Here is a 26,840-nt window from a genome sequence, read left to right on the forward strand (position 1 = left end):
GGCAGAGACATAGGCAGAGGGAGAAGCAGGCTCCATGCACCGGGAGCCCGACATGGGATTCGATCCCGGGTCTCCAGGATTGTGCCCTGGGCCAAAGGCAGGCGCTAAACCGCTGCTCCACCCAGGGATCCCTCTAGTATCTTTTATTGAAAAGACTGCCCTTTCCCCACAGTTCTGCATTGTAACTTTGGTCATAAAACAACTGTGGTCTAATTCTGGACTCTCCGTCCTATTTTACTGGTCTACTATGTACCAATTTAATGCTGTCTGAATTACTAAAACTTAGTCTTGATATCTGATAGTTTTATTTTATTTTATTTAAAGATTTTACTTATTTATTCATGAGAGACACAGAGAGAGACAGAGATAGGCAGAGGGAGAAGCAGGCTCCATGCAGGGAGCCCGACATGGGACTTGATCCCGGGATTCCAGGATCACACCCTGGGCCAAAGGCAGACACTCAACCACTGAGCCACCCAAGTGTCCCAATATCTGATAGTTTTAATCCTTCAACTTTATTCTTTTTCAAATTTGTCTTGCTTATTCTTAGTACTCTGGCATTTCCCTGTTTCAGAATTAGTTTGTCAATTAAAAATCTCTTGGGATTAAGGTGCTTGGTGGGCTCAGTTGGTAAAACAGGTTATTCCCGATCTTGGGGTCATGAAGTGGAGCCCCACATTGGGTTTAGAGTTTAATTTTTAAAAAAAAACTTAAAAAACCCTTTTGGGATTGATTTTACTCATGTAGCATTGGAAAAAAAAAAAAAAAAGAAAGAAAGAACAAAGCAGAAACAGACCTGTAAATATGGAGAACAAACTGGGTGGTTGCAAGAGGGGAGAGGCTGGGGAGATGGTCAAAATGGGTGAATGGGGAGAGGGAGATGCAGGCTTCCAGTTATAAAATGAATAAATCATGGGGATAAAAGGCACAGCATAGGGAATATAGTCAACGGTATTGTAATAGAGCTGTATGGTGACAGATGGCAGCTACACTTGTGAGCACTGCATAATGTGTATCAAATTGTAGAATTGCTATGTTGTACCTCAAATGTTATGCTGTGTGTCAACTATACTTCAACGAAAAAAAAAAGATACACAGAATAACAGATATTGTTAAGTGTAAAAAAGAAAGGGAAAAGAAGTGAAAAAAATCTCTTGGATTTTGATTGGGATTGTATTTAACCTATAGACCAACTTGGGAGAATTGATAATCATTGCAATGCTAAGTCTTCAAAAAAAAAATTTTTTTTAAGATTTTATTTATTGGGGCAGCCCCGGTGGCGCAGCGGTTTAGTGCCACCTGCAGCCCAGGGCATGATCCTGGAGACCCTGGATTGAGTCCCATGTCGGGCTCTCCGTGTGGAGCCTGCTTCTCCCTCTGCCTCTCTGCGTCTCTCTCTCTCTCTCTGTGTCTCTCTCATGAATAAATAAATAAAATCTTAAAAAAAATATTTTATTTATTTATTCATGATAGACACAGAGAGAGAGCAAAAGAGCCAGAGGCACAGGCAGAAGGAGAAGCAGGCTCCATGCAGGGAGCCCGATGTGGGACTCGATCCCAGGACTCCAGGATCAGGCCCTGGGCCGAAGGCAGGCACTAAACTGCTGAGCCACCCAGGGATCCTTAAGTCTTCAAATTGATAGGCAGAGGATATTGGAGACATTTTGTTTTTCTCTTTCTGTCACATCTAACATCCTCAACTCTGGCTAGTTCAAAATCTACCCAGAATCTGAGTGCTTCTCACTACCCCCATTGATTTAAGATGTCATCCTGTTTCATCTGTATTATTGTAATAGTGGGGAAAACCAACTGTTCTCCCTGCTGCCTCCAGGCCCATCTTCATTCTTTTTTTTTTTTTTTTAAGATTTTATTTATTTGAGGGGGGGAGGGGCAGAAGGGAAGCAGACTCCCCACTAAGCAAGGAGTCAGATGTGATGTGGGGCTCAATCCCAGGACTTGTGGATCATGAGTGGAAAGCAGACAGTTAAGTGACTGAGTCCCCCAGTCACCTTCCTTCCTTTATTTATTTATTTATTCATGAGAGACACAGAGAGAGAGGCAGAGACATAGGCGGAGAGAGAAGCAAGCTCTTCGCAGGGAGCCTGATGCAGGACCTGATCCTGGGACTCCAGGATCACGCCTTTGGCCAAAGGCAGGCACTAAACCGCTGAGCCACCCAGGTGTCCCTCAAAGCGATATTCATATGGGGTTGTCTATTACTGATTTGTAGGAGCTTTTTTTATATTAGAATGCAAATCCTTTTTTAGTTATAGGTGAGTATTTTTTCTGACTGTGCTTGCCTCTTCATTTTCTGAGATTGATTTATTTTTTTTTTAAGATTTTATTTATTCATGAGAGACAGAGAGAGGCAGAGACACAGGCAGAGGGAGAAGCAGGCTCCATGAAGGGAGCCCGATGTGGGACACAATCCTTGGACCCTAGGATCATTCCTTGGGCCAAAGGGAGGCACTCAACCACTGAGCCACTCAGGCGTCCTTCTGAGGTTTCTTCACATGAATAGACTTAACTTTGATGGTTTGATTTATCAAGTTTTCTTTTATGGTTACTGCTCTGTTTTGTCCTAAGAAATCTTGCCTTTGTGAGGCTCATAGAAGCATTCCCCTTTTATTCTGTAAGTTTTGCAATCTGAATTTTAACATTAGGTCTGTGATCCATCTTGAACTCGTTTTTGTATATGCAGTGGAGGTTGTTACTGAATTTTTCCCCCACACAGACACACTTTTTTTTTTTTTTTAAAGATTTTGTTTATTTATTCATAGAGACACAGGAAGAGAGAGAGAGAGAGGCAGAGACACAGACAGAGGGAGAAGCAGGCTCCATGCAGGGAGCCTGACGTGGGACTCGATCCAGGGTCTCCAGGATCACGCCCTGGGCTGCAGGCGGTGCTAAACCACTGTGCCACCGGGGCTGCCCACCCCCATGTCATTCTTCTTTCAAAAGCCTTCTGTAGAGATTCCTGGGTGGCTCAGTGGTTTAGTGCCTGCCTTCGGCCCAGGGCATGATCCTGGAGTCCTGGGACCAAGTCCCGCATTGGGCTCCCTGCATGGAGCCTGCTTCTCCCTCTGCCTGTGTCGCTGCCTGCCTGGCTCTCTCTCTCTCAAAAAAAAAAAAAAAAAAAAAAAAAAAGCCTTCTGTAGTTTCTTTTTTTTTTTTTTAATTTTTATTTATTTATGATAGTCACAGAGAGAGAGAGAGAGGCAGAGACATAGGCAGAGGAAGAAGCAGGCTCCATGCACCGGGAGTCCGACGTGGGATTCGATCCCGGGTCTCCAGGATCGCGCCCTGGGCCAAAGGCAGGCGCTAAACCGCTGCACCACCCAGGGATCCCCTTCTGTAGTTTCTTACCTCAGAGTCAAGGCCAAAATACAAGCCACTAAGATTCCACATGATCTGCAAACAGGTTTCCATCCTGACCTCACCCACTACCATTCTCCCTGCTGCTCATTCACTTGCTTCCAGATACACTGTCCTTGCTCGTCTTTGGTCACACCACACACACATTCTATCTCAGAGACTTTGGACATGAAACTCTTCACTCATGGCACATTTCTTTACTTTCATCAGTGCTACCTTCTAAATGAGGCCTTCCTTTGACATGCTAAAATTTCACTTGCCCCCAAACTTGCTGTTCTTTATCTCCATGTGAATGTAAGCTCTAAAAGCTAGGGCTTTGAATGGTTCACTGCAGTCTCCGCACCATCTAGGGCAATGACTGGTACACAGCAGACATTATGTAAGTTTGTAACGAATAAGAATACAAACAAAGCCTGGGACACCTGGGTGGCTCAGCAGTTGAGTGTCTGCCTTTGGCCCAGGGGGTGATCCTGGAGTCCGGGGATGGAGTCCCACATCGGGCTCCCTGCATGGAGCCTGCTTCTCTCTCTGCCTATATCTCTGCCTCTCTCTCTGTGTCACTCATGAATAAATAAATAAAAATCTTTAAAATAAATAAATCTTAAAAAAAAAGGTTATGAAAGCCCTGAGAGGTGAAGTTACTTGCTCAAGATCACACACGTGATAGCAGTCTGACCTCAGAGTTCATGCTCTTAAGCCTGACAAATGGGCTTCATTACCGAGTGGGGCTGAGGACCGGCAAAGAAGTGTGGTGAATCCGGCAGCTCCCCCATCTTCTGTCTACAAAGGAGCCAGGTCTCCCAAGGCTCTCATCTGGGAGGAACACCTGGGCCAGTGGCCTCCCAGCCCCAGGGGCAGTACTGGGGACACCGCCAGTGTGCTGATGCCCCCCAGTGGCTGTCATGGGGAAGAACAGACAAAGTGTAGCCTTTAGGAAGAATGGGCATATGGGTAAGGGACCCAGTTAGTCCTTGCTTTCTAGTCTCCCCCTTCACAGAAGACACAATACAGGGCATAGGCGTAACAGATCTTTATTTTACTAGAAGGGACAGGCAGCGGGGCAGTGCAGCATCCAAGCCCCAGACCTGACATGCAGCATCCACATGCAGGAACAGCTACACAGGCTGGGGCAGAGCCAGAAGTGGGAGACTGGAACCAACGGACACCCACAGTATCCCTGCCAGGATGCTTGGGCCCTGGGCTCTTCTGTCTCCGCTAGTGCAAGGAGACAGAGGACTGGACTGCTTCCCCATGGCTGGAACCCTATCACTCTGGTCAGAAGCAAAGATGGCATAAGGGGTATGGAGTCTGGCCAGTCTACAGCACTCAATTCTGTACATGGTTGGCACAGCCCTAACCACTGGAAGGGCCTAGCCCAATGTCCAGGACAGCGCAGCCCTAGTAGGAAGAGGGTCTACACACCTTCCAGTCCCCAACAGAGCTAGACCCAGATCCCAGGAAGGCTTAACAGAGTTGGGAACAAGCCCTACTCCACCTAGTAGGGACATGTCCATGAAGGGGACTTCCCTGAGCACAAGCAGGGGCCTCCTAAGGCAGTAGTAAAGTGAGGGAGCTGCTATAGACAGGAGGCCTTGCCCCTGTGCCCCTAGGTGGGGAGAGAGAGGTAAGGTATGAGAGCAGGCCTGGGGCTGGGGAGGGCAGTGGCCAGCTAGGCCTCAGGGGTCGGAATGGGAGAGGCTGGGGACTTCCTGGGGTAGGGCCAGGAAGACCAGGCCAGGAGAGGAGAGGGCGGCCATCCTACCCAGACCCTCTGCACCCATGCCGAGTTTTGGCAAGGGCCACAGGGAGGATGGACGATGCACAGAGCACTTCAAGGCACCAGGATTCTGAGGAGCAGCAGGGCTACTACCCCCCACAGACAGTGATTATAATAAACGACTTCAGCCTAAACTACATGATGTGTAGGGGGGGAGCAGAGACAGAGACAGATAGATGAAGGAAGAGATGTACAGAGGTGGACACGAGGTGGGGGAGACAGACCTGATGAGTGTGGCAGTGGAAGTGAAGGTGTGGGAAGGAAAAAGAGAAAAGGAGATGGCCAGAGACAGGAGAGAAGGGAAGACAGCCAGAGAGGGCCTGAACACGCAGCACCTCTGGTCCCTACAAAATAAGGCACCAGAGTCAGTAACGCTCCCGTTGTCGCTGTGGTAGTAAAACGGCTGCAGAGGGGTACAGGCCTTCATGCCTGTGCACCGGTGGCCTTCTTGATCAGGGGTATCTGCAAGGAGGGGAGACGCCATGAGGCCTCGGCTCTGGGGCCCGGGATGGCTCCACATGCAGCTAGCTGGGCGCTCACCTTGGATAGGTCCACGCCGGTGAGGGCATGCACAGAGGCAGGCAGCTCCGCCAGTAGTCGGTTTACTTCTGATGTCACCTTGCTATTGTCCCCACTGAGGACCACAATCTCATCGACTTTGGTCAGTGGGGCAGCGATTTTGGCAGCAATCTAGGAGGCAGGGTGGGGTGGGAGGAGAGCATGCTCTGACTCTGTCCATCTGCCCTGTCCGGTATCTTTCCCACCTTCTCCTACCTCACCCAACCCCAACGCAGCTTGGGTGGCTCTTATTTGAAAGCCCATGGTCAGGGAGACCCAGTGGGCCAGGTGAGCCTGTGCCTGTTGTAGGGTTCCTGCCCTGCTGCTGAGTACTTCTGCATTCAATGCTTCTGGCCAGCCTGTGGCTGTGCTCCTGACAAGGCCCCCTCAGACCCACCCCAGGGCGGGGGGGCCTCACCTGGGGCAGGGCCTCCAGCACCAGTGCCATCTTGGCTGCATCCCCGTATTTCTGGTAGGCCTCAGCCTTGAGCTTCATTCGCTCGGCCTCTGCTTTGCCCATCGCCTCGATGACTGCTGCCTCCGCCTCACCGATTTTGCGGATTTTCTCGGCCTCTGCCTGTGCTAAGAGGACCTGCTTCACCCTGCAGGAATTCAGGCCGAGCAGGATCAGTGCCAAGTGCCAGGGCCTCTCAAGCCCTCTGCCCTGATGGGTGTCGGGGTGGGGAACCTAGGAAGGGAGCTAGCTACCCTGGCCTTCTGGCTCTGGCCAGGGGAAGGCCACTGGTTACTGGATGAAAAGGGGAGAGGGTGCTAGCCAGTATGCCCACTGAGCCAAGTACCATACCAGGCCCTGGAGCCCCCTTTATCTCATTTAGTCTTCCCAGCACCATTCCCACGGGGGAGGCAGGTCACTTCTAATCCACAGTCAGAAAGCAGGCACAGGGAGAAGTGGCTTCCAAGCTGGGACTGGGAAAGCTGATGGTGTGTGTGGACGACAGGGGAGCTTGACTACTTCCCACCCCGCCACAGCCAGGGTGCTCACTTTTCACCCTCGGCGATCTGCTGGATGCGGTGGGCCTCAGCCTCGGCAGGACGGCGCACCGTGGCAATGAGTTCCTTGTCCGTGCGAAGGATCTCTTGTGCCTCCACTGCAATCTGCTTCTTGCGCTGTACAACCTCGATCTCAATCTCTTCCTGCCGGATCTTCTGCTGCTCCCGGGCCCCTTGCAACTCATAGGCCAGCTGGGCCTCGGCGGTCTGTGGCAGGAGGATGGGTAGGACATTAGAGGCTGGCTGCCAGGCCCCTAAGCCCCAACCTGGGATACCTGATGGCACCTCACCTTGATGTTGACTTCCTCACTGAAAGCTGACTTCTGTAGCTCAAAGGCTCGCTTGGAGTCGGCAATCTTGGTGTCTGCCATGAACTTCACATCTAGCATCTCCTTCTTGCACTCCGCTTCCTGGCAACAACAAGGGCAGGTGCTGAGGGCCCCCCAGGCAACCAGGGCCCTGCCGCCCCTGAGAATCCTGGCCCCAGGGGCAGGAAGGAAAGCTGGTGTACCCTGATGCCTGCATCTCGCTCAGCCTCGGCCACCCCAATGTCGGCATCTCTCTGTACCACAGCAGTCTGCGTCTTGCCCAAGGAGCTCAGGTAGTCCACTTTGTCATACACGTCCTGGGAGGGAAGGGGGAGTCATCCTTGGGAGTTGTAATAGGCACAAAAGTGCCAAGCACCCAGAGGGGCATGTGGGGAAGTGGGCTGCAGCCTTCCCATTGCATGTCACCTTAATGGTAAAGCTGAGGATCTCAATGCCCATGCGGCCGACGTCAGGAGCCGCCACCTCCCGCACCAGCTTGGCAAACTGGTCCCGGTCCTGATAAATCTGCTCCACGGTCAGGGTTCCTGGGGACAGAGCAATCACAGGCTGGCTTCCTGGCGGCCCAGCCCACTGGGACAGGGGAGAGGCATGCAAGTAGCGGTCTGAGTGTTTGCACACGTTGTACAGTCTGAGCTGGGTCTTCCTGGGGTTTCTTCTTCACAGCATTTGACACTGAGTCACCTCCTGCAGAGCCCAGGCTGGATGAGGACAAGTGTCCCAAGCAATCCCCAGGTGCCTGATCAGACTGGCAGCCCCTGCCCCCCATACCAATGCATTCCCTTTCCCTCAGGTCCCTGAAGTTTTGAAAGAGAGTCTTGGTGGGACTGCCATGCCCTGGGCCCCTCCCTGGCCTGGGTTTGGAGAGCCTGTGAGGTTCCTCAAAGGCAGCAGAGGTGTCTGGGGGCAGGGCGGGGCCTTACCGAGGATGGAGCGCAGGTGCCCCTCCAGGGTCTGCAGGACGACGTTCTTAATGTCCTGCACGTTCTTGCCCAGAAACTGCTCACAGGCCACTGCCAGGAGCTCCTTCTCCGTCATGATCTTCACCTGCCAGTGGTCACATAGGTGCCTGAACCAGGCTGGAGGGGGGCAGGTGGAGGCCCCAGACCCAGAGGAGTGGAGGATGGTGGCTGTGCCCCTCCCCTCCTTGTTCAGACCGGGAGGCCTAGGGGCCAGGAGGGGGGTAGTCTGGCTGAGGCCTCTAGTGGGGAGAGCATACAAGGAATTCTTACACTGACACATTTTATCTTCAATGGCAGCCTCAGGCCTAGACATGGCCTTTCTGCTTGGGGCTCATCTCCCCACCCCTCAGCCCACTCACTGTTCCCTCATTAGCCAACTCCCCCCCTCCATAGGCTCCCCACAGGTAGGAGACCTGCAAGCTGAGAGGCAGAGAGGGTGAAAAGGAGAATGAGCAATAGGGACACAGATATATATACAGACTAGGGAAGGTCGCCTAGACAGGGCAGGAGACAGGTCCAGGGGGACGTCACTGAGGTGGGGTGTCTTCTGGCCTTTCCTTCCCGAAGTCCTAAACCAACCACTCCCTCACCAGAGGCCTATTAACTCGGTTGCACCTTGCTGCCCTGTGAAGTCTAGAGTGGGAAGCCCCTCACTCAGACCCCGAGCTGGGAATAGAATACTAAGCAACCTCCAAGAGAGCTCCTCTGCCTCGTGTGGCCTTGCCCTCTGGTCCCCACCCTTTTAGACCCCCTACCCAGAGAATAGGGAAGGCCTGGATTCTGGGACATGGCCCTTCCAACACCTGCAAAGAATAGGGTGGGGTTAGTGAGACAGGAGCCCTCAGCACTGGTCCTGTCCCTCGTGGGCCCGCTGAGGAGAGAAGGGGTGTCTGTTAGTCCTGCTGAGTAGCCAAGGGGCCGAGTGAGCATGTTCCAGTGGTGATGACCCTCTCTTGGAAGGGGGCTGGGGGCGGGGGCACTGGAGAGAGACTGCCCCTGGCTGCTGTCCTCTCCTCCTCCCCCCACACCCCAGCACAAGGACGAGGCAGCTCAACGGACATGCGCGGGGCTGCTGAGTTACTATACCTGGGCGACACCCGTCACAGTTAAAGCTACCCCCTCGGCCGTCTCTACGTCCTCGCAGCGGGGCTGCAACGTCATAATCTCTAGGGAAATCCTGCCAAGAAATGCAAAACAGGGGCATGGGTCTGGGGGCCCAGGGTCTGGGGTGTGGGGAGAGTCCAATATCTCACTGCTCCAGCTGGGACAGGCCAGGGATCCTGCTGCAGAGGGTGGGGAGGATGCTTTGAGGGGCTGTAGTCAGGAGTATGTGAAAAGATGGGTGGGAAGGCAGAGCAGTGTGGGTGCAATGTGCTACCCATGGCACACATGTCTTTTGCTCAGATCAGCCTGGCTTGCAGCACGGGGAAAGAAGTAGAGAAGTGGTAGTGGGAGGTTGGGTCAGTGGGGAGGGTCCAGGTGTAGCTGTGTGTGTGTGGGGTGTGGGGGTGTGGATGTGTGTGTGTCCTGGGAATGACATGTAAGTGCTGGTACTCCAGGCTGTGCTGTGCAGGTTGTCCATAGGTGCCATGTGAACATCCCTCAGGGGCCTTCACCTGTTCACCAGGTCTGCTCAGTACCCCAAGATGCCCTGGGAGGCTGCCCAGAAACCTCTGCCTACTAGCTAGGTATGCTAGGAGTATGCTAGACCAAGATGCTGGACCAAGATGGAGGTGATCCTGTGTCGGCCTCCTGCCAGGGAAGTCCTGTTCAGTCCCTTCACCTGGCATCAGGTTTGACCTGAAGCCTATCCTCTGGGGTTGGGCCCAGGTGGCTCAAGTAGGGAATAAGGGCTGAGGTCACACTAGGGCTTCCTGGCCCAGACAGTCTCAAGGGTCCACATCACCTAGCTTAAAAGGGATGTGGGCATTTGCAGTTGTTCCAACTAGGTAGCAGTTTGGAGAGGGAGTGGGGTTGCTTTAGCTAGAGGTGGAGGGAGGCCAGGACCCTACCCGTTCCCTGCAAGGTGCTCTGAGCTGCTCAGGCCTCTGTGCTGAAGCCTGCCCACCTGAGGCTACAAGGAGTGGATGAGGTGGGGACGGTTCCCTTCCTGAGTGGAGCCAGCAGGATAGGTGAGGAAGAGAGAGGTGGTCTAGGGTTTTGCCTGAGAAGCCTGAAGGGTAATTTCATACAAGTGAAGGGAATGGGTAAGATGATGGTTAGGGCTCTTCCAGTCTGAGGACACAGAATGAAGGCTCTGAGGGGGCAGGGGCCTTCTGATGTTCACTGCAGCATCCACAGTGCCAGGAACTGGGAAGGAGCTCAAGAGAGAGCTGATGAGTGAAGCAGTGAAGGTGAATGCCTGCACAGCACAAGGAGAGAGCTGGGAGGCACCAAACACCCCAGCTCGGGAGAGGGTTTCACTGGCTACAGCCACATGGCAACGAAGAGTGAGACATCAACGGTCACTAGCTTTTCCAAGTGAGACTGGATTCACGATAAAGCTTGGGTTTCTCTGGCACTTCTTCTTCTTCTTTTTAGTAGGTGCTATGCCCAGTGTACAGCCTAACCTGGGCTTGAACTTAGGACCCCGAGATCAAGAGCTGAGCTGAGATCAAGAGTCAGACACTCAGCTGACTGAATCACCCAGGTGCCCCTCTGCAGCACTTCTTTTCCAAAAATCCCAGAGTCCTCATCTTTCTTTACCTGCCTTTCCCATATACCTACAAAGCACAGAGAGGACAGGATTCCCAATTTTACACGTAAGGAAACTAAAACTAATGATAAGAGATTTCCTCAAAGGCTTTTGCACAAAAATTAGGGGCAGGGAAAAGCCAGGACTCATTTTGCTAAGGCCTGTCAAAGAGATCAGAGGAGGCCAAGGTGCTAGTAGAACAGAATTTTTCAGGGTACCTGTCTCTGGCCTTGTGAGGAGGAGTGCTAGGGCTTGACATGTCAGCACGGACAGGTCGGGCTGGCAAGAGAGCTCCACAGTGCCTGGAGTGGCTGGACTGAACCCTCTCTACCCAGACAGCCTAGTTCTGGCACATAGGGCACTGTGTCTCCTGCCTCAACTTACCCTTAGGCATCCAAGGACACCCACTGGCAGACTTGGGCAGAGCTTCCGGAATCCCTTGCTCTTTCCCCACTAGCAGCCCCAGTGGGTGAGGGCAAGGGAGCTGGGGATCTATAGGGGTCCATCCTGGTACCCAGAGCAGCACAGCTGGGAGCAGAGGGGAGGGAGGCACACTCTCAGGAGGAGAGTCCATCCAGTTCCTGCCTGCCAGGCCCCGCAGGGCAGGAAGAGAGAAGGTTAGACACAGAGGAGGAAGCAGGTGGGTTATTACCTGTGCAACCCCTGTTACGAATAGCGGGACCCCCTCCGACGTCTCAATATTCTCACAGCGACACAGGATGGTCATAACCTCCAGAGACAGTCTGAGGAGCAGCCAGGGGGAGGGAGAGGTAGGGACAGGAGGGGTAGGAGGGGACACAGCAAACACACACAGTGGTTACCAGACAAGCAATGATGCCTGATGCCTGGGGGCAGGGGAGGCTGCTCTTCGTACTCTAGCCTTCTCCTGCCAGCTCGGCCTAGGACTGTAGGGGGACATAGGAAACCCCCTTGCTGGCCTGAGGCCTCTGAATATCTTCCCTAGCCCCCATACCCGCCTGGGAGGAGCTGCTGGGCTGGGGGAAAAGCCTGCTGATGCCCTGGGCCTATGACCTGAGATGGGAAGGCCTGTGAGCTGGGTGCCCAGGTGGCCCACCACCTCACTTTCCCAGGACAGTTCTGGCACAGTCTGGGAGACTCAGCCTCAGCTCTACCTTCTAAACACAGGCAAACCTGTGTTTCCAGAAATTGGGCAGGAGATGCCATGCTGGGGATTAATGAGCCACGGCAAATACTTAATCCTGCTTGGGTTTGGGCTACATATCACTAAGAAGGCAATTTTGGTCCAGGAAAGCACCCCCCACCCCCCCCAAAAAAACAAAAAACAAAAAACAAAAAAACAACAACAAACGCTGGGATTTTCTGATTTGGAGGGCTAAGTGTCAAGGGAGGCTGAAGGAGGAAGTGTGTCCCTGCCAGGATACTCACAGGGACAACTGGGAGGTGATGGAATAGTTCACTTTGGAATTTCCAAAACTGGGCAGAGGCAGAGAATTATGGCAAAAAAAGCAAAGTGCCCTGTGTAGCTGCTCAGCCCATCCCAGCCGACCCTCCCTAGTGCAGCACATGTGTGTGAGTGGTGCGGGATGTGTGTGTGCAGGGTGGCTGGGCAGAAGCTAGGCTGTGCGCAGTGTGGGACATTTCCTGAGACCAGAGTAAGGGAGGGCAGTGGCTGAGGACAAAGGAGCAGACGCAGGTGGACCAGGGGATGGGAGCAGTAGGCCATGAGGAGCCCTGCCCTTACCTGTCAGAGGGGCTCTGGCCATGCAGACATGCAAAGGCTGCCTTCAATCAAGCCCCTAATACTAGCACTCTTGGGTTGAGAGGACTCTATCCCTGGCTCAGACAGGAACCCACCAAGCTCTCTTCTGGGGAAAGAGGCGAGAGGGAGAGAGGAGAGAAGGAGGGAAGGAAGGAGGGAAGACAGGAGGCTGCAGCTCAGATGCCAGAGGTGGAGGATTCACTCAGGTAAGGGAGAGAGCTGCCACGTGAGGGCCTCAGGATGGTATAGGACATGGCAGCAAAGTGCAGCAGGAGGGACTTCATTGAGCCTGGAGAGGAATGGCTGACAGTGGAGGTGGGGCACATGGAGGGTGGCTGTGGAAAGGGAGGCTTGGAATTCAGGCTGGATTAAAAGCCTCTACTTTGGGATCCCTGGGTGGCTCAGTGGTTTAGTGCCGCCTGTAGCCCAGGGGCTGATCCAGGAGTCCCAGGATCGAGTCCCATATCGGGCTCCCTGTAGGGAGCCTGCTTCTCCCTCTGCCTGTGTCTCTGCCCCTGTGTCTCTCATGAATAAATAAAATTAAAGAAAAAAAAAAAAAAAAAGCCTCTACTTTGACCGGAGAGGCTCCTGCCGGCCTAGGGAAATATAAGCCCCAGCTTGTAGAGACGTCCTTCATATAAGCCAGGGGTTGGGGAAGGGGCTTCCCTCAGAAACAGGGCCCACGAAGGGCAAGATCTACAGGCTCAGACTCCCCAGCAAGTGGGACCAGAGGGAGAATGCTAAGCCTGGGTTTGTGAGATCAGTTTCCTAGGATGAGGTCCCAAGCCCTCCACTCCTTACTTGCAAACCTGCTGTCAGAGAAGCTTGGCCCTGTCTTGGAGCTCTGCTTCCTGCAGCAAGAAGCAGGAGGGGGTGCCAAGAAGGTAGAAAAAGGGCTGCAGGGATCTTGCCCTAGTGGTGGAGGCTTATGCAGGACAAGTGTCTGGCTTAGCTGTAAACCCTCAGGCCCAGCTGTGTGTCAAGATATTTGGACAAGATACTCTGTGATCACAAGACTGCATGTCCTGTGGGTGGGGTGGCAGTGCCTCTGGAAAGGGCACCCCATGGCTTCTAACAGGCCAACTGGTATACTCAACAGGGCCTAGCAACCTCCTGAGAGGAAGTTGTGACCAGTATTGGTTACTCTCTGACACTTTTGGCCTTGGGCCCTAACAGTCCCACAGGATCCCTCTATTCAGGTAGAGCAAAGTGAGGAAAGAGAAGAGGGGGTGACTGCGATATCAGTGAGGTTAAAAAGTGGACCTCCTTCCCATGCCCCTGACCCTAGCTGACACCCTTGGCTTCCCTGGGGTCCCAAGCACTGGCAGCTTGGTGCAGGCCACAGGGCTTTTCCCCACTGCTTCCCTTTGGGGTGACCACCACTTCCCCTCTCACACCTTCCCAGTTCGGCTACCCCTGTTGCCTGGGTCCTGGCCTGGAAGGATCTGGGCCTAGTCAGGAAGGGGGTGATGGTGGAAGAGTGGCTGGCATGCTTCATCTCCTCTTTGGTGAGCAGTGAGGGAGGCAGGAGAGGCCCGGGCCAAGTCTGGGCCTTCTGGGGGTGCTGAGGGTCCTAGGGGAGCTCCCAGGAGAGCCTGCTGAAATGTCCCTTCCCCTGGCGAATCCTTCCAGACTGACTGAAGAGGTCCTGATCTGTTTTGCCTGGCCCAGCACCCGTTCCTTAGCTCCCCTCCCCCTGTCTGTAAGCAGCTACTGCCATGGAGCCATAGAGCTGCTTCAGACCGTGGATCCATTCTCTGCTCTTCAGCCATTGCCTGCATTGTCCGGGCTTGCGCAGGCGAGGGCGGGTGTGGGTGGGTAGATCTCTGCAGCCTCTGTGGGTCTCCACAGGGAGGATAATCCAGGCAGGTTTCGTGAAGCGAGACTTAGGGAATGAGGATTCTGCGTGGGCATAACCTCGAATTCTCTGGGACACAAGTGATGTCTCCAGTGGAAAAAAGCATCCCTACTAAGGAGATGGTGCCCAAATGGGCCCCGTGGACCCCTGTGCCACCCATCTCACCTGCTTTTTAGGAGGCCCCACCGCCCAGGATGGAATGTGGCAAGTGGTGGATGCTCCAGCTGACTGTGGGGTGAAGAGGGGGAAGCCTGGAAATCCTTTTCTCCCTTGCCCACTTGGACACCAGGTTCCCGGGGGGCCCTGAGCCCTTACCTCTGAGTGTCGGAGATACACCACCAGGCCCAGGCCCAACCGCCAAACACGTACTGTTTATAGTCAGAGCCACAACAGCCCCCTGGAGAGCAAAACAAACCACTGCTGGTCAGTCAGTTCTTGGGTTTGTCTGCCCTGCATCCCTCCAACAGCAATTTTGGCTCTACTCGCTCTGACACTTGACAACTCCCATTGAATGGGTGCTGAGCTTGCACAGAAATGAGAGAGAGCTCTTAAGCCCTGGGAATCTAGTTCGGTGGATGGGTAATTTACATAAAAAGAAGGACATCCCAGGAAAAAAAAAAAAAGGAGGACATCCAATGAATGGTTCTGAATGTGCTTTCAGAGAACAGAAGTAGTCAGTGGGCAGGAGTGAGCAGGAAAAACTTCCATCTTTCATTCAACCATTCATTTAGCAAACAAGCAGAATAGGTTTCTGTGCTAGGGATTCAGAAATGAAGCTACAGTTCCCATCTTGAAGTATATGGGAAATTTTCCTGAGATAACCATACTACTGTATGATTTCCCTCTTATCAGGGCATGTGCAGGCAGAAGGGGAACACAGGGGGATGAAGGGATGAGGGGTATTGGGAAGCTGATGGGAGGGAGGAATCTTGGAGCCAAGATGGGATCCTTGCTCATGCCCAGCAGACACATCTCAGGAAGGCTGGTTCTCTATTCCCAGGGCTTCAGGGTGACTTTGTACCCCTGGGCAGGAGAGTGAATGGAGAAGACAAGGCCTCAAAAAAAGGCCAGCCTGTGGTGCCCACGGAAGAAGTAGAGACAAAGGGAGAAGGTTTCAAAAGGAAGTGGTGCCTGAAAACTATAAACTTAACAGAATGTTGCATCTGGCCCCAACTATAGAAATGTCCGGCATACTGTCTATGCAGAAATGAGAAAAACCAATTCCTGAAATTCTTTTTTTTTTTTAAGATTTTTAAATTTATTCATTTGAGAGAAAGAGAGAGCACATAAGCAGGGGAAGGGGTAGAGGAGAGGGAGCAGCAGACTCCCCCGCTGAGGCTGAGCAGGAGCCCCATGTGGGGTTCAATTCCAGGACCTGGAGATCATGACCAGAGCTGTAGGCAGACACTTAACCATCTGAGCCACCCAGGCGCCTCCAATTCTTGAAATTCTTGTTGTGAACTGTCCTGCGAATGCCAAAATTATTCATCAAGTTCAAGAAAAGTTTAGTAAAAGCTAGAGGGGCAGTTTCTTTGCAGTGCAAAAAAAAAAAAAAAAAAAAAAAAAGCACAGGAAATAGATGATTCAAAGGAAATGTGATTTGGGAAAAAGCCAATGGGTGTCGTCATTTTCTGTATTCACAAACTTGAGTTTTCAGGAAAGCCTTAGAGTGTGTGCCCCCAAAAGCTGAGGGTTAGGGGAAGTTTCATGTAGCTGGGTCACAGTGTCTCTGAGGACCCACAGCAGAGAGGGCAGATCATAGGGTGTTTCAGGTATCAGGTCAAGAAGCTGTGTGTGTGCGTGTGTGGTGCGTGTGTGATGGGGGAATCACACAGAGACTGAAGCTGGGGAGCAACAAAATTATATCTACCTTTTAGAAACACCACTTTGCACAAGGAAGATGGGGGTGGGGAGGTCTAGGAGATTAGGCAGGAGCCTTTTGCAGTGACCTAGACAAGGCATGATGGCTGATGTCAGAGAGTAAGTTCCAGAGAGATCTTGTCCAAGAGAATTTTCTGTGAGGGGGGAAATGACCTATAGATGCATTGTGTAATATGGCAGCCACTAGCCACATGTGCTTAGCTTACTAAGACTTGAAATTTGGCTGGTGTGACTGAAGAACTGATTTTATAATTTAATTACTTTAAATTTAAGTGGCTAGTGGCTACCATATCAGTGCAGCTCTGGAGTCCAGGTCTGAGTGGGTGGTGAAGCCAACAAGGGAAAAAGAGACAACAGAGAGAATGGGGCTGGGGTATTTGGGTGGCTCAGCTGGTTTAAGTGTCTGCTTTCGGCTCGGGTCACAGTCTCGGGGTCCTGGGACTGAGCCCCGTGTCGGGCTCCTTGCCCAGTGGGGAGTCTGCTTCTCCTTCTCCCTCTGCTGTTCCCCCTGCTCCCGTGCTGTCTCTCAAATAAATAAATAAAATTAAAAAACAAAACAACAACAGCAAAAAACCCCAGAGGAAACAGGGAACAGAGAGGAGCTCTGCACAGGTGGAGGTCAAAGAATGGGGCTCCAGGAGTGCAGGGCCTCTGGCAGCGTAGATAGCTGGTATCAGAGAAGGCTCACTCAGCTGCCCACCTGGTCCCCGGGGCCTGCCGCTGTACCCGGTCACAAGGAGACCCTCCAGAAGTCCAGGAGCAAAGAGCAGCCCTGCAGTATGAGTAGGGGTGGGAAGAGGAGATCAGTCCAGTTCTCAGTGGTGGAAATACTGGCCCACAGGGCTATAGGCTCAAGGGAAGCTATTGCAGGCTGCTCTGCCCTGGGGAGTGGGGTAAGGAGGCCTCTAGGGGCAAGCAGTCAATCTGAAACCTAAGCCATCTTGGGATCCACAGAAACTGAAAGGGTCACTCTGGCCTGGTGAGGACTGGGGCCTAGCAGCCTCCGGCCAGCTCCAGGGAACTTCTCCATGTGCTAGGGACAGGGGAAGTAGTGGTGGGAAGGGAGGTGAGTGGGGAAGGGGGTGACCACCCTTTATCTTTAACTTAGTCTTTGACCTTGGGAGGAGGCTGTCACCGCTTAAGCTGGGATTTGGCCAAGGACACATGGCCAGGTTCCCAGGGGTAGCAACAACAGGAAGCTGGGTTGGCCAGCCTGCCCCACCCCCAGCAGCCGCCTCCCCTGGAAGGCATCTTTTCCCAATTTCTGGTCATGCTGTCTGAGCACCACTCCCCAAAGAGAACACTTAGGTGCCCCTTCCTTGACCTCCCTTGCTCTCACTCTTTTTAGACCCAGAAGTTTCTCCTAATTTTATCTCACCTTTTCTAACCCAGCTTACTTTCCTTTGCCCTGTCTTCACCCACACTGAAGAATCATAAAACATCCCACGATACCCCCACTCTCAGCCCCTCCAGATCCAGCATGGGCTCTTTTCCTCCTCAGAAATACTGCCCTCCTTCCTGCCTCTCTTTTACCTTCTCACTCCTCCAGACAACCATACAAGGGGGGGGGGATTCAGCCTTTTTTGAGCCACAATCCCCTTTAGTAGTCCAGCAATGCTGGAATGTTCGTAAATGCATAAAATATATAAGAAATGGATTATCTTGAAAGTTGCCAAAGTATCAAAATAACCAAATGCATGATACGTAATACATGATAATATGTGTCATACAGTAAAACATTAAATAATAAGATCTAGTGGTAGATTTAATAACTAGCTTAACTTCAAAATCCCGATTAGCATGAATGATTTTGAAGGTACAATGCAAAAACTGTGGTGTGGTAGGAAAATACCTACTGATACTATCACGGGTTGTGGATGACATTTACAATATGAAGAAATGCTAAATTTTGATTAAGGTCAGTGACAATAAAAATGCACGTCTCTCCCTATCCAAATGCACAGACCTCTAAACTCTACCCTCAAACCCCAGGTTAAGAACATCTGACCCTATTGTAGACATGAGAGAAAAGTGTACAGTGTTTGGATTCCCCTTTTAAATTCCTGACAATAGAAACTGAGAAAAAAGGTTTTATATTACAGAGTGAAGGAGGGAGGTACGACAACCTGAAAATTTTCCAGCCTTTTCAGGTGGAGAAGATGACCAGAGATGTATCAGCATCCTTCCCAGGGATCCCTGGGTGGCGCAGCGGTTTGGCGCCTGCCTTTGGCCCGGGGCACGATCCTGGAGACCCAGGATCGAATCCCACGTTGGGCTCCCGGTGCATGGAGCCTGCTTCTCCCTCTGCCTATGTCTCTGCCTCTCTCTCTCTCTGTGTGACTATCATAAATAAATAAAAATTAAAAAAAAAAAAAAAAAAAAGCATCCTTCCCAAATTCGGCCTCCAGACTTTGGATGAGGCTTAAGCAGCCAGGTGGGGGCGGGGCTGGGAGTGACTGCTCTGCTCTGCTGGGACTTCTGTAGGAGAGAGCTGCATCCTTGCTGGATCATCTCAAATCCCCAGGTACTGTTATGCTGGGCACTATCCTCCCCTCCTCTCCCCCATTCTTCCTTGACTCCACCCTCAATTCTCAGCACAGCCTCTTCTCCCCACCTCTAAAACAGCTTTGAAGCTAGCACTGCACTGGCCTCTGGCCAGAAAACCAGGTTTCCAGCAAGTGGAAGGTACAGAGTAGCCCACGTCAGGTGTTGCTCTCACTCCTCAGTCTCAAAGCTCTCCACAAGGACAGGACTGGAGCCTTCGTCTCCTCAGCCCAGGGTCTGGGCTTCCAGAGAGAAATTCCACAAGAGAAACAAAGAGCGGTGCAGATTCAGGTTCAAAAAGTCCTCTTTAGGACTGCGGCCTGGGAGATGGGTGCAAGTCTGGTGTCAGTGTTCTCTGACAGGGGTGGGGTGGGGTGGGGGGGGTGAGTGTGTCTCCCTCCTAACCCCAAGGCCACTTCTGGTCTTATCTGCTCTCCTTCACAGACCAGGGTCCTGGTCAGGAAGAGTGGAGATTTCCAGTTGCGGTGGACAGACTGATTTTGAGATGCAAACTGAGCCAGAGGCCATGTTCTGGGGTAAAAGTTCCCAACAGATTTGTCACACCTCCCCAAGGCACAGCTACAAACCCTGGTCTAGTCCACCCCCCCCAGCCCCCCCCCCCCCCCCTTCTGAGGCCAACCCTAACAACTGGTACATAGGCTGGAAATTGGCAATGGTGGGAAGACCTGAAGGATTCCTGCAGCTCTGGGCCTCTAAGCTGTCAGGAAACAACGCCCCTCCCCGGCACCTGTGAGCTAGGTGTTGCACACGCTGGTGGCTTCAAACGCTTCAGCCACCTTTCAAGGTACCCAAATACACAATTTAAAAAGCAGCCTGAAGGCAAAGATATCTCTCCCTTTCCCAATTCAGCAGTCCTCCGCAAGCCCCCGCGGAAGCTCCCAGAAATTCTGGAGCCTGTAGCATTTTGCAATCGGCGACACAGCCCAGAGCCCAATTTCTCAACCTGTAGAGGCCGCACCCGCATCTCCGGGGCGGGCAGTGCCAGGAAACCCCAGCAAGCCCCAACCTGCTCAGAATTAACGGGAGCCCAAGGATCCCGGTCCCGGGGCCCCTCCCCAGGCAGGCACCTACCCTCCAAACTGCGAGACCGAACCCGAGGCCCGGGCGCTGGAATCCAGCCAGACCGCTGTGTTCTGGGAACCACGGCCGCCCGCCCCCAGTTCAGGACCCCCCTAGGCCACGGTGGAGTAGGGGAGAGGAGACTGTGCCCAGGGAGGGGGCAGAGAAAAGAGGGAATAAACACAAGAACACACGCAGGGGGAGGGGGCGTCCCGAGGGCGCGGCAGGCGTGAGAACGGGGGCTCCCCCTGCAAGGTTCTCAGGCCCAGCGCCGGCGCCCCACTCCCCGCACTGCCCTCCGCGCCCTCCCCTGGCCTAGCCCGTCCCGGCTTGGTCCGCAGCCCCGCCCCCGCCCCGAGCCCCCTCCTCGACCACTTGGAGGGCGCAGCGCGCGCACCCCAACACCCCCCAGCGCCGGCGCGCGGGCCCCACCTCCCTCTCACCTGAGACCACCAGCGCCTCGTTGGGCCCCACTGTGTGGCAATTGCCCATGGCGCCGGCGGGGCAGAGGGCCCGCGGGGACCGCAGGGACCTGACGGCGCCGAGCGCACTGGCGGCCGCGCCCAGCCTATCCCGCCACCCCCAGCGGCCGCCCGCCCGCGCCCCTCCGCGGTCGCAGCCCCGCCGGAAGTGTGGCGGCGGAGGGCGGGGCCGGCGGCGAGAGCGGCGGCAGCGAGCGCGAGGCGAGGCAGTCAACACGCTTTATTTCCTGGGGCCCAGTCCCCCGCGCCCCGGGAGGACGCCCCCTGACCCCCCCCACCCCGGGCCGCCCCGTAACGAGCGCCCGGACCTGCCTCTCCTCCCCGCACCCACCCTGCACCGTCGGCCCGGAGTCACATCGCCCCTGCCCTTGCCGGCGGGGAGACGCGAGACCTTGGGCGAGTCCCTTCACTCCGCAGCCGAATCCCGCCTCGGCAAAGAGGGTCATTGAACTACCTGGCTACAAGGTTGCAAGGGCCCAGTTCAGGAATTCGCAACTTGCACTCCATCAAATGACCACCTTCCCGGCCCTCACCCAGAGCTGATCGTGGGGACTGGTAATACCAAATTCAAATTCCTCAGAAGCAATGCTGGCGCATTTATCCCCCACCCCTGAATCTGGGATTATGGCTATTTTCAGGAAGAAACCATCGCCCACGATTTCATTCCACCAGGAAAAGAGCTGTTCAGGACATAATGTGGAGCCCCAGAAAAGAACCACAGAGGTAAAAATTGCAAACCCCTCAGTGCTCAGGGCATGGCCTGGTGTGCAGTGAAGGTTTCCAAGGGTCACCCAGTGCCATGGAAAACATCCCAGCCTAGGGATTAGGAAATGTAGGGCTCAGGTTCAGTTTGAACCTGGATTCTGCGTGTGACCTTAGGCAAGTCTTGCGAACTCTGAGAGGTGGGGCAGGGTTCAGAAACTGTGGGCTCCTCAGGGTGGGGGCTGCTCGGGGAAGATGGGGTCCTCGGGTCCTCAGGCTGGGAATCTTCATCAGCTTCAGCGTCCTTGCCAGGCCCCAGCCCTGCCAGCCTTTTGCTGGCCTCCCACAGCTGGTGAGCTGCACGGTCATCTCGGGCGGCTGGGGGAACCTCTTCCACATGGCAGTTGGCAAAATATCTCCCACTGAGGGGCTCAATGCCCTCCTGTAGAGCGCAGTACAGGGGTGTCTGGGCACCCCCTCTTGGTGCCCGCAGCATGAGCCAAGCTAGTGGGCGTAAGAGTGGGCACAGCCATCCAGGAACATGGCGCAGGAATAGCTCCGAGTTCACAGGCCCTGTGGACAGGAAGAAAGGAAGTGGGGAGGACGGTGGGTGAGGGTCCAGGGGAAGAGCAGCAAGAACAGGGCTAGAAGGGGATGAGGAACAGAGTCCAGTTCTAGGGAGACCAGGATAGTGTGGAGTGGGCATTCAGGTCCCTTGTGGGGGACAGCAAGCCTCCTCCTTTCTATCTGGGCTCCTGTCCATTCTCATGTCCCAGATTTTCCTTGTGCCGCCCCCCCCCCCCCCCCGCCTGAGGGCACATTTTTCCTTCTTCAAGTCCTCTTCCTTTGTTTAAGCAGCAAAGGTATTAAAACCAATGGCAGATGGGCCACTGTTTTGGACATTAGAGATGAGGAGTGTAATAAAAGCTTGATAACCATTAGTTGTGGTTATTGTCACTATTATAATTACTAGTGAGTCTTAGGCAATGACTATCTGAAGTGTGATATGGTGAGTGCTTGGCTGCCTTGCTCGTTAGAGCATATGACTCCTGATCTTGGGGTTGTGAGTTTGAGCCCTACTTTGGGTGTAGAGATTAAAAATAAAATCTAAAAAAAAAAATGCGGTATGGTAATATGGATGGGATAGATCTTGTTATCTTGTGCTCTGTTCCATAAGGCAGAGGTGGGCCTTATTCATCAGTTAACTCACTTAGCCTAAAAGCTAAAATGCTTACAGTAGACTTCCAGACCCTAGATGACTCGGCTCATCTCTATATCTCATCTCTTGCCACTCTCCTTCTCTCACTCTGTTCCAGCCACAAGGAGTTCCCTATTCTTTCTCCAGCCTGCCAGGGACTTCTGCCTCAGGGCCTTTGCAAAGGCTATCAGCTCTGGTCTTTACACTCTTCTCCTCAGAAAGCCACATGGCTCATTCTCTCATCTCCTTCAGGCATCTACACAAATGTCTCCTTTTCAGATATGTCTTCCTTGACTGCCACAGAAAAACAGCACCTCCTGTCATTTCATATCCCCCTCACTCTATTTTTCCTGTTGCATTTGATTGCCACCTGTCATTGTATATATTTATTAGTCATGTCCCCTTCCCTTAAACTAGCATGTAAATTCTACAGGGAAAACGTCTATGTTTTGTTCACTGCTATGTTCCCAGCACCAAGATTAATGGCTGGTATGTAATAGGTACTCAGTAAACGCTTTTCGAATGAATAAGTAATTATTAGCCTTCCTCATCATTCTTATTTTTATAGTGAGTTCAGCATATGGATGGCTTCTTGGAGTGAGAGCCTGGGCTTTATTAATTGCCATACCCTAACCAGTACTCAGCATCCAAGCTAGTGGTGTGAGGGGAATAACCCAGACAAGGAGAGCCTTCTTCCAAGATCAGCAAGGAACAGTCTCTCCTTATACCATGTTTCCTTCCTGTTCTGAGTTTCTGTGGCTCAGTGAGAGGCTGGGGGTGCACAGGACAGGTTGAGGTTGAGAGAGGGGGAATGAAAGCCAACCAGAGCAGTCAGAGAGTCAGGCCTCACCTGGGTGGGCTGCATAGCAGGTGACACCAGTACCCTCAAGCTGAGTGGCGAGCTCCCTGGCAAATAGCACGTTGGCCAGCTTACTGTCAGCATATGCCCGCAGCTCCTGCTGCCAGCCCACCACTGGGCGGTCCAGGCGTGTGAAGTCGAGGCGCCCTCGCCTGTGGGCAGCTGAGGATACCACCACCACGCGGCTAGGGGCGCATGTCTTCAGCCGGGGCAGCAGCAGATGTGTCAGCAGGAAGGGACCAATGTGGTTCACTCGCAGCAGCAGGTTAAACGGCTTGTGGGTCCGGCCACAGGAACTGATCCCTGGGGCAGGGGCTAGATATGACAACTGCTCCACAGGGAACCCGGAAGGCCACAGTGTCCCCGTTTGTGAGACAGTGGTAGGGGGCATCCTTCCCACACATCCAATGGGCTTTGGCAAGACCTGGCCGGAGGGTATGGTTGCCCACCCGCCGCCCCCCTGCAGGGCCTGCTGCCCCTCACCGGCATTGTGGATGAGGATGTCCAGCCGTGGCTCAGAGCTCAGGAAGGCAGTAGCAAAGGCCCGCACAGAGGCCAGACTGGCCAAGTCCAAGGCCATGAAGATGACCTCATTGTTCCCACTCTCCTGTGGGGCAGCAAGGGCTGGGCTTGTCACCAGGCATCTCTCTCCTCTTCCCTCTCCCCAGGTACCAAATTTTGAGAGTCCTCTTCATACTGTTAACTAAGATTTGCCCTTAGGCAATAGAATGTAGTGGATAAGCATGTGGACTCTGGATGCAAATCTTGACTTTGTCTTTTATTAGAGTGTGACATTAGGCAAGTGTGACATTAATCTTCCTGGGGCTCAGTTTTCTCACTGTAAAATGGGAATAATGAAGCACCTATCTCACAGAGTTGTTGTGAGGATTGAATTAATATACATAAAATACTTAGAGCCTGGCACCCAGTCAGCACTGTGTAGGTAGTACTTGGTATTATTATCATTCTCTCTGCCTATTATTGTTTATCCTGAAATCTACAACAGACATCTTTCTCATTGGTCTCCCCTCACCCACTCTTGCCCCCTCACCCCAGTCCAGGCATGTGCAGCCACTGAGGGGTTCCTCCCGAAAGGCTATTCTGACAGTCCATACCCTGCTGAGGACCCTTCACTAATACTGCTCCTCCTATAAAATCTGAGTTCCTCAATAGGGTCTATAAGGGCCTCCAGCATCTTCATTTTGCCTCTTTCCCCTATATTTTGTGCTCCATCCAGCCTCAATAAGCCTTTTCTTTCATTTTTTTTTTAAACTCAAATCAGCTCTCTTGCCTCAGGGCCTTTGCATATGCTGTTCCCCCTGCTGTTCCTTTCCCTACCGTCTTTCATTAATGTAACTTTTACCAATCCTTAAACGTCTTAGAACAGCAATTACTTCTTTCGCAAAACCCACTTCCTAGCTGGCGTCTGGTGCCCCTTCCCCGCACGGCCAGAGCACCAGCGGACCCTTTTTTCTGCACGTAACGACCAGTTGAGGGAGCCGCTGTGTTCACCCCTCTGCATCCCCATGTGTCCGTTTTCCGCTCGCCCTCTCGCCCTCTCTGGCCCCCCTCACCTGGCGGAGGTCGAAGGCGGCCGCCTCCCCGCGCTCCCGGCTACGACAGGCCAGCACCACGCGTGCTCCCCGGCGCGCCAGCTCTAGCGCCGTCATCTTCCCGATGCCGCTGTTGGCGCCTGCGGTGGGCAGGCGGTGGGCGCGCTGAGCCCCGCCGGCCGCCGCCCCCGCCGCCCCCGCCGCCCCCGCCGCCCGGCCTCCCCGCCCGCGGCCAGCCCGCCTGCCCGGCCCCCGGCACTCACCCGTGACCACGGCCGTGCGGCCGCGCAGGCTGGCTATGCCGCCGCAGGGCGGGGCCTTCACGAGGTTGTAATAGATAAGCACGTAGGCACCCAGCAGCAGCCCCGCGCCCAGCAGCAGCGCCTCCATGCCGGCCGCGCCGCTCGGCCCCCGCACCGGCCCCGCGCCTCCCCTGGATCGCCGCCCGCCTGGCGGCTGCCGGTCCGCCCCGCACCCGCTCGGGCCTCCCTGAAGGCGGAGGCGGAGGCGGAGGCGGGCGGGAGGCTGGGCAGGGGTGTGTGTGCGTGCGTGTGAGCGTGGGCCCTGCGAGCGCCCCCTAGGCATGCGCCTTCGTCCTGTAGGTGTGTGCTTGTGGAGCACCTCCTAGAGGCCCGTGTGGGTTGGGCCCTGGCAGCGCCCTCTAGGTGTGTGCCTGCGTGAACTCCTTCCAGAAGCGTGTTTGTGTGCAGGGGCACCCTGGCTATGTACACGCATCCACCTACTCTGTGTGAATGACTCGTGAGTGTGTAATGTGCCCATGGGCCCTGGGATTGCCCTTCAGGTTGTGTGTGCCTGTGTGACCATCTTTTTTTTTTTTAATTTTTATTTATTTATGATAGTCACACACACACACACAGAGAGAGAGAGAGAGAGAGAGAGAGAGAGAGAGAGAGAGAGAGAGAGAGAGAGGGGCAGAGACATAGGCAGAGGGAGAAGCAGGCTCCATGCATGCACCGGGAGGCTGACGTGGGATTCGATCCCCGGTCTCCAGGATCGCGCCCTGGGTCAAAGGCAGGTGCTAAACCACTGCACCACCCAGGGATCCCTGTGTGACCATCTTTTACATGTTTGTGCCCACGTGGGCCAAGAGCCGCCCGAGGTGTGTGCATGCATCTGTAGTCTCTGCCTATGTGTACTTGAATGAACATCTGCCTATGTAGCTGTCCTTTGTGCACATGCCCGTAGCTGAGGCCTTGCAGGAGGGGTTCACAGGGTGTGTGTAAGCCCTCTGGGTGTCAACTGTGAGTAGCAGAGACTTTCTCTTCTGGAGGGGTGTCTATGTACACGAATGCTGTTATGTCTGAGAGAGAGATCAGTCCTGGAAGCCTTGCCCTCCAATTCCTGATCCTCACTCCCAGCCCTCTGCTGCTAGAATTTTTCCTGTTCTTCCTATAAAGGTCAGAAAGAGATGAGGTAATGGTCAGGGTGGCACCATCTGTCCAGGGCTGTTATGATTTACTCCTTCATTAGCTGTTTATATCTCCCTGTCTCTGCTCCCCATCCTCTACATTTCTGAAGGGAAGCATTCAATGCAAAACCCATTATCTGACCTCCAGGAGGAAATTTCTCTGGGATGGTCCTCACAGGGGGTAGAAATAGGTGAAGAAGCTCCATGACTCAGTTTAAGAAGTGACTATGATGGCAAGGTAAGTGGGGACAGCTAAGGAGGGTTAGGGTATGGGTAAGGGTACTGCTGGCCAGGTCACTTGCCAGGACAAGGACTTGCTTGAGTAAACCATTGTAACTTAGCACCTGCTGTTTGACATTTATGGTGTGACCAGCAGTGTGGTTAGCCTTGGAAATACTGAACAGAACAATGTTTCTGTCCTTGGGGACCTTGAGGCCCATCAGGGCACAGGGAGCAGTGGTGGAGGCTAAGCCAAGCAGGTAGGTGGAAACTAGGAACAGACCTGATTCCAGGGGAGGGAGAAGTTTCCTACTTGGCTGCATTATGGGTTTGGGGTTCTATTGTAGACGCTGTGGGATGAAGCTGGGAATGAATGGGTGCATTCTCCATCCTCAGGGCAAAACCCTGACACACCAGCAGGTACCACTTCCTGGAACATTGCTGGGATAGACACACAGGTGATCTCTATCTAAGGAGTCAAAGACTTGTCTTCAAAAAACACTTCCAAAAAAAGTTTCTCATGTATGGTTTGAGAGGAGAAAGGATGGGAGCTTGGTTTGCTGAGAGGGTTGTCAGGGCCTTAGAATTAA

The 26,840-nt window shown here is 53.5% G+C and overlaps 2 protein-coding genes across 11 annotated transcripts; both read right to left on the reverse strand.

Moving 5' to 3' along the window:
- Positions 1–4,390: 4,390 nt before the first annotated feature.
- FLOT2 (flotillin 2) lies at positions 4,391–20,434 on the reverse strand. 10 transcript variants are annotated; one of them, XM_072747827.1, is made up of 13 exons: positions 20,252–20,313; positions 16,885–16,956; positions 14,619–14,700; positions 11,357–11,447; positions 9,096–9,186; positions 7,971–8,094; positions 7,456–7,574; positions 7,233–7,346; positions 7,012–7,131; positions 6,714–6,928; positions 6,129–6,312; positions 5,693–5,842; positions 4,391–5,614 (listed from the first exon to the last, which is right to left on the reverse strand). In XM_072747827.1, exons 5-13 carry the CDS (start codon positions 9,168–9,170, stop codon positions 5,576–5,578), a joined length of 1,140 nt encoding a protein of 379 aa, XP_072603928.1. In that variant the 5' UTR covers positions 9,171–9,186; positions 11,357–11,447; positions 14,619–14,700; positions 16,885–16,956; positions 20,252–20,313; the 3' UTR covers positions 4,391–5,575. The 10 variants fall into 10 exon arrangements, with proteins under 10 accessions (XP_072603928.1, XP_072603929.1, XP_072603931.1 ...); XM_072747828.1 differs by lacking the exon at positions 20,252–20,313 and adding an exon at positions 18,311–18,524; XM_072747830.1 differs by lacking the exon at positions 11,357–11,447 and having other exon boundaries at positions 20,252–20,419.
- A 514-nt stretch (positions 20,435–20,948) lies between these two features.
- On the reverse strand, positions 20,949–25,160 carry DHRS13 (dehydrogenase/reductase 13). Its single transcript, XM_072747831.1, has 5 exons — positions 24,866–25,160; positions 24,624–24,742; positions 23,533–23,656; positions 23,041–23,352; positions 20,949–21,565 (listed from the first exon to the last, which is right to left on the reverse strand). The coding sequence occupies exons 1-5, from the start codon at positions 24,990–24,992 to the stop codon at positions 21,114–21,116; spliced, it is 1,134 nt and encodes a 377-aa protein (XP_072603932.1). The 5' UTR covers positions 24,993–25,160; the 3' UTR covers positions 20,949–21,113.
- Positions 25,161–26,840: the final 1,680 nt, after the last annotated feature.

Source organism: Vulpes vulpes, chromosome 2, assembly GCF_048418805.1.
Source record: "Vulpes vulpes isolate BD-2025 chromosome 2, VulVul3, whole genome shotgun sequence".
Classification (NCBI taxonomy): domain Eukaryota; kingdom Metazoa; phylum Chordata; class Mammalia; order Carnivora; family Canidae; genus Vulpes; species Vulpes vulpes.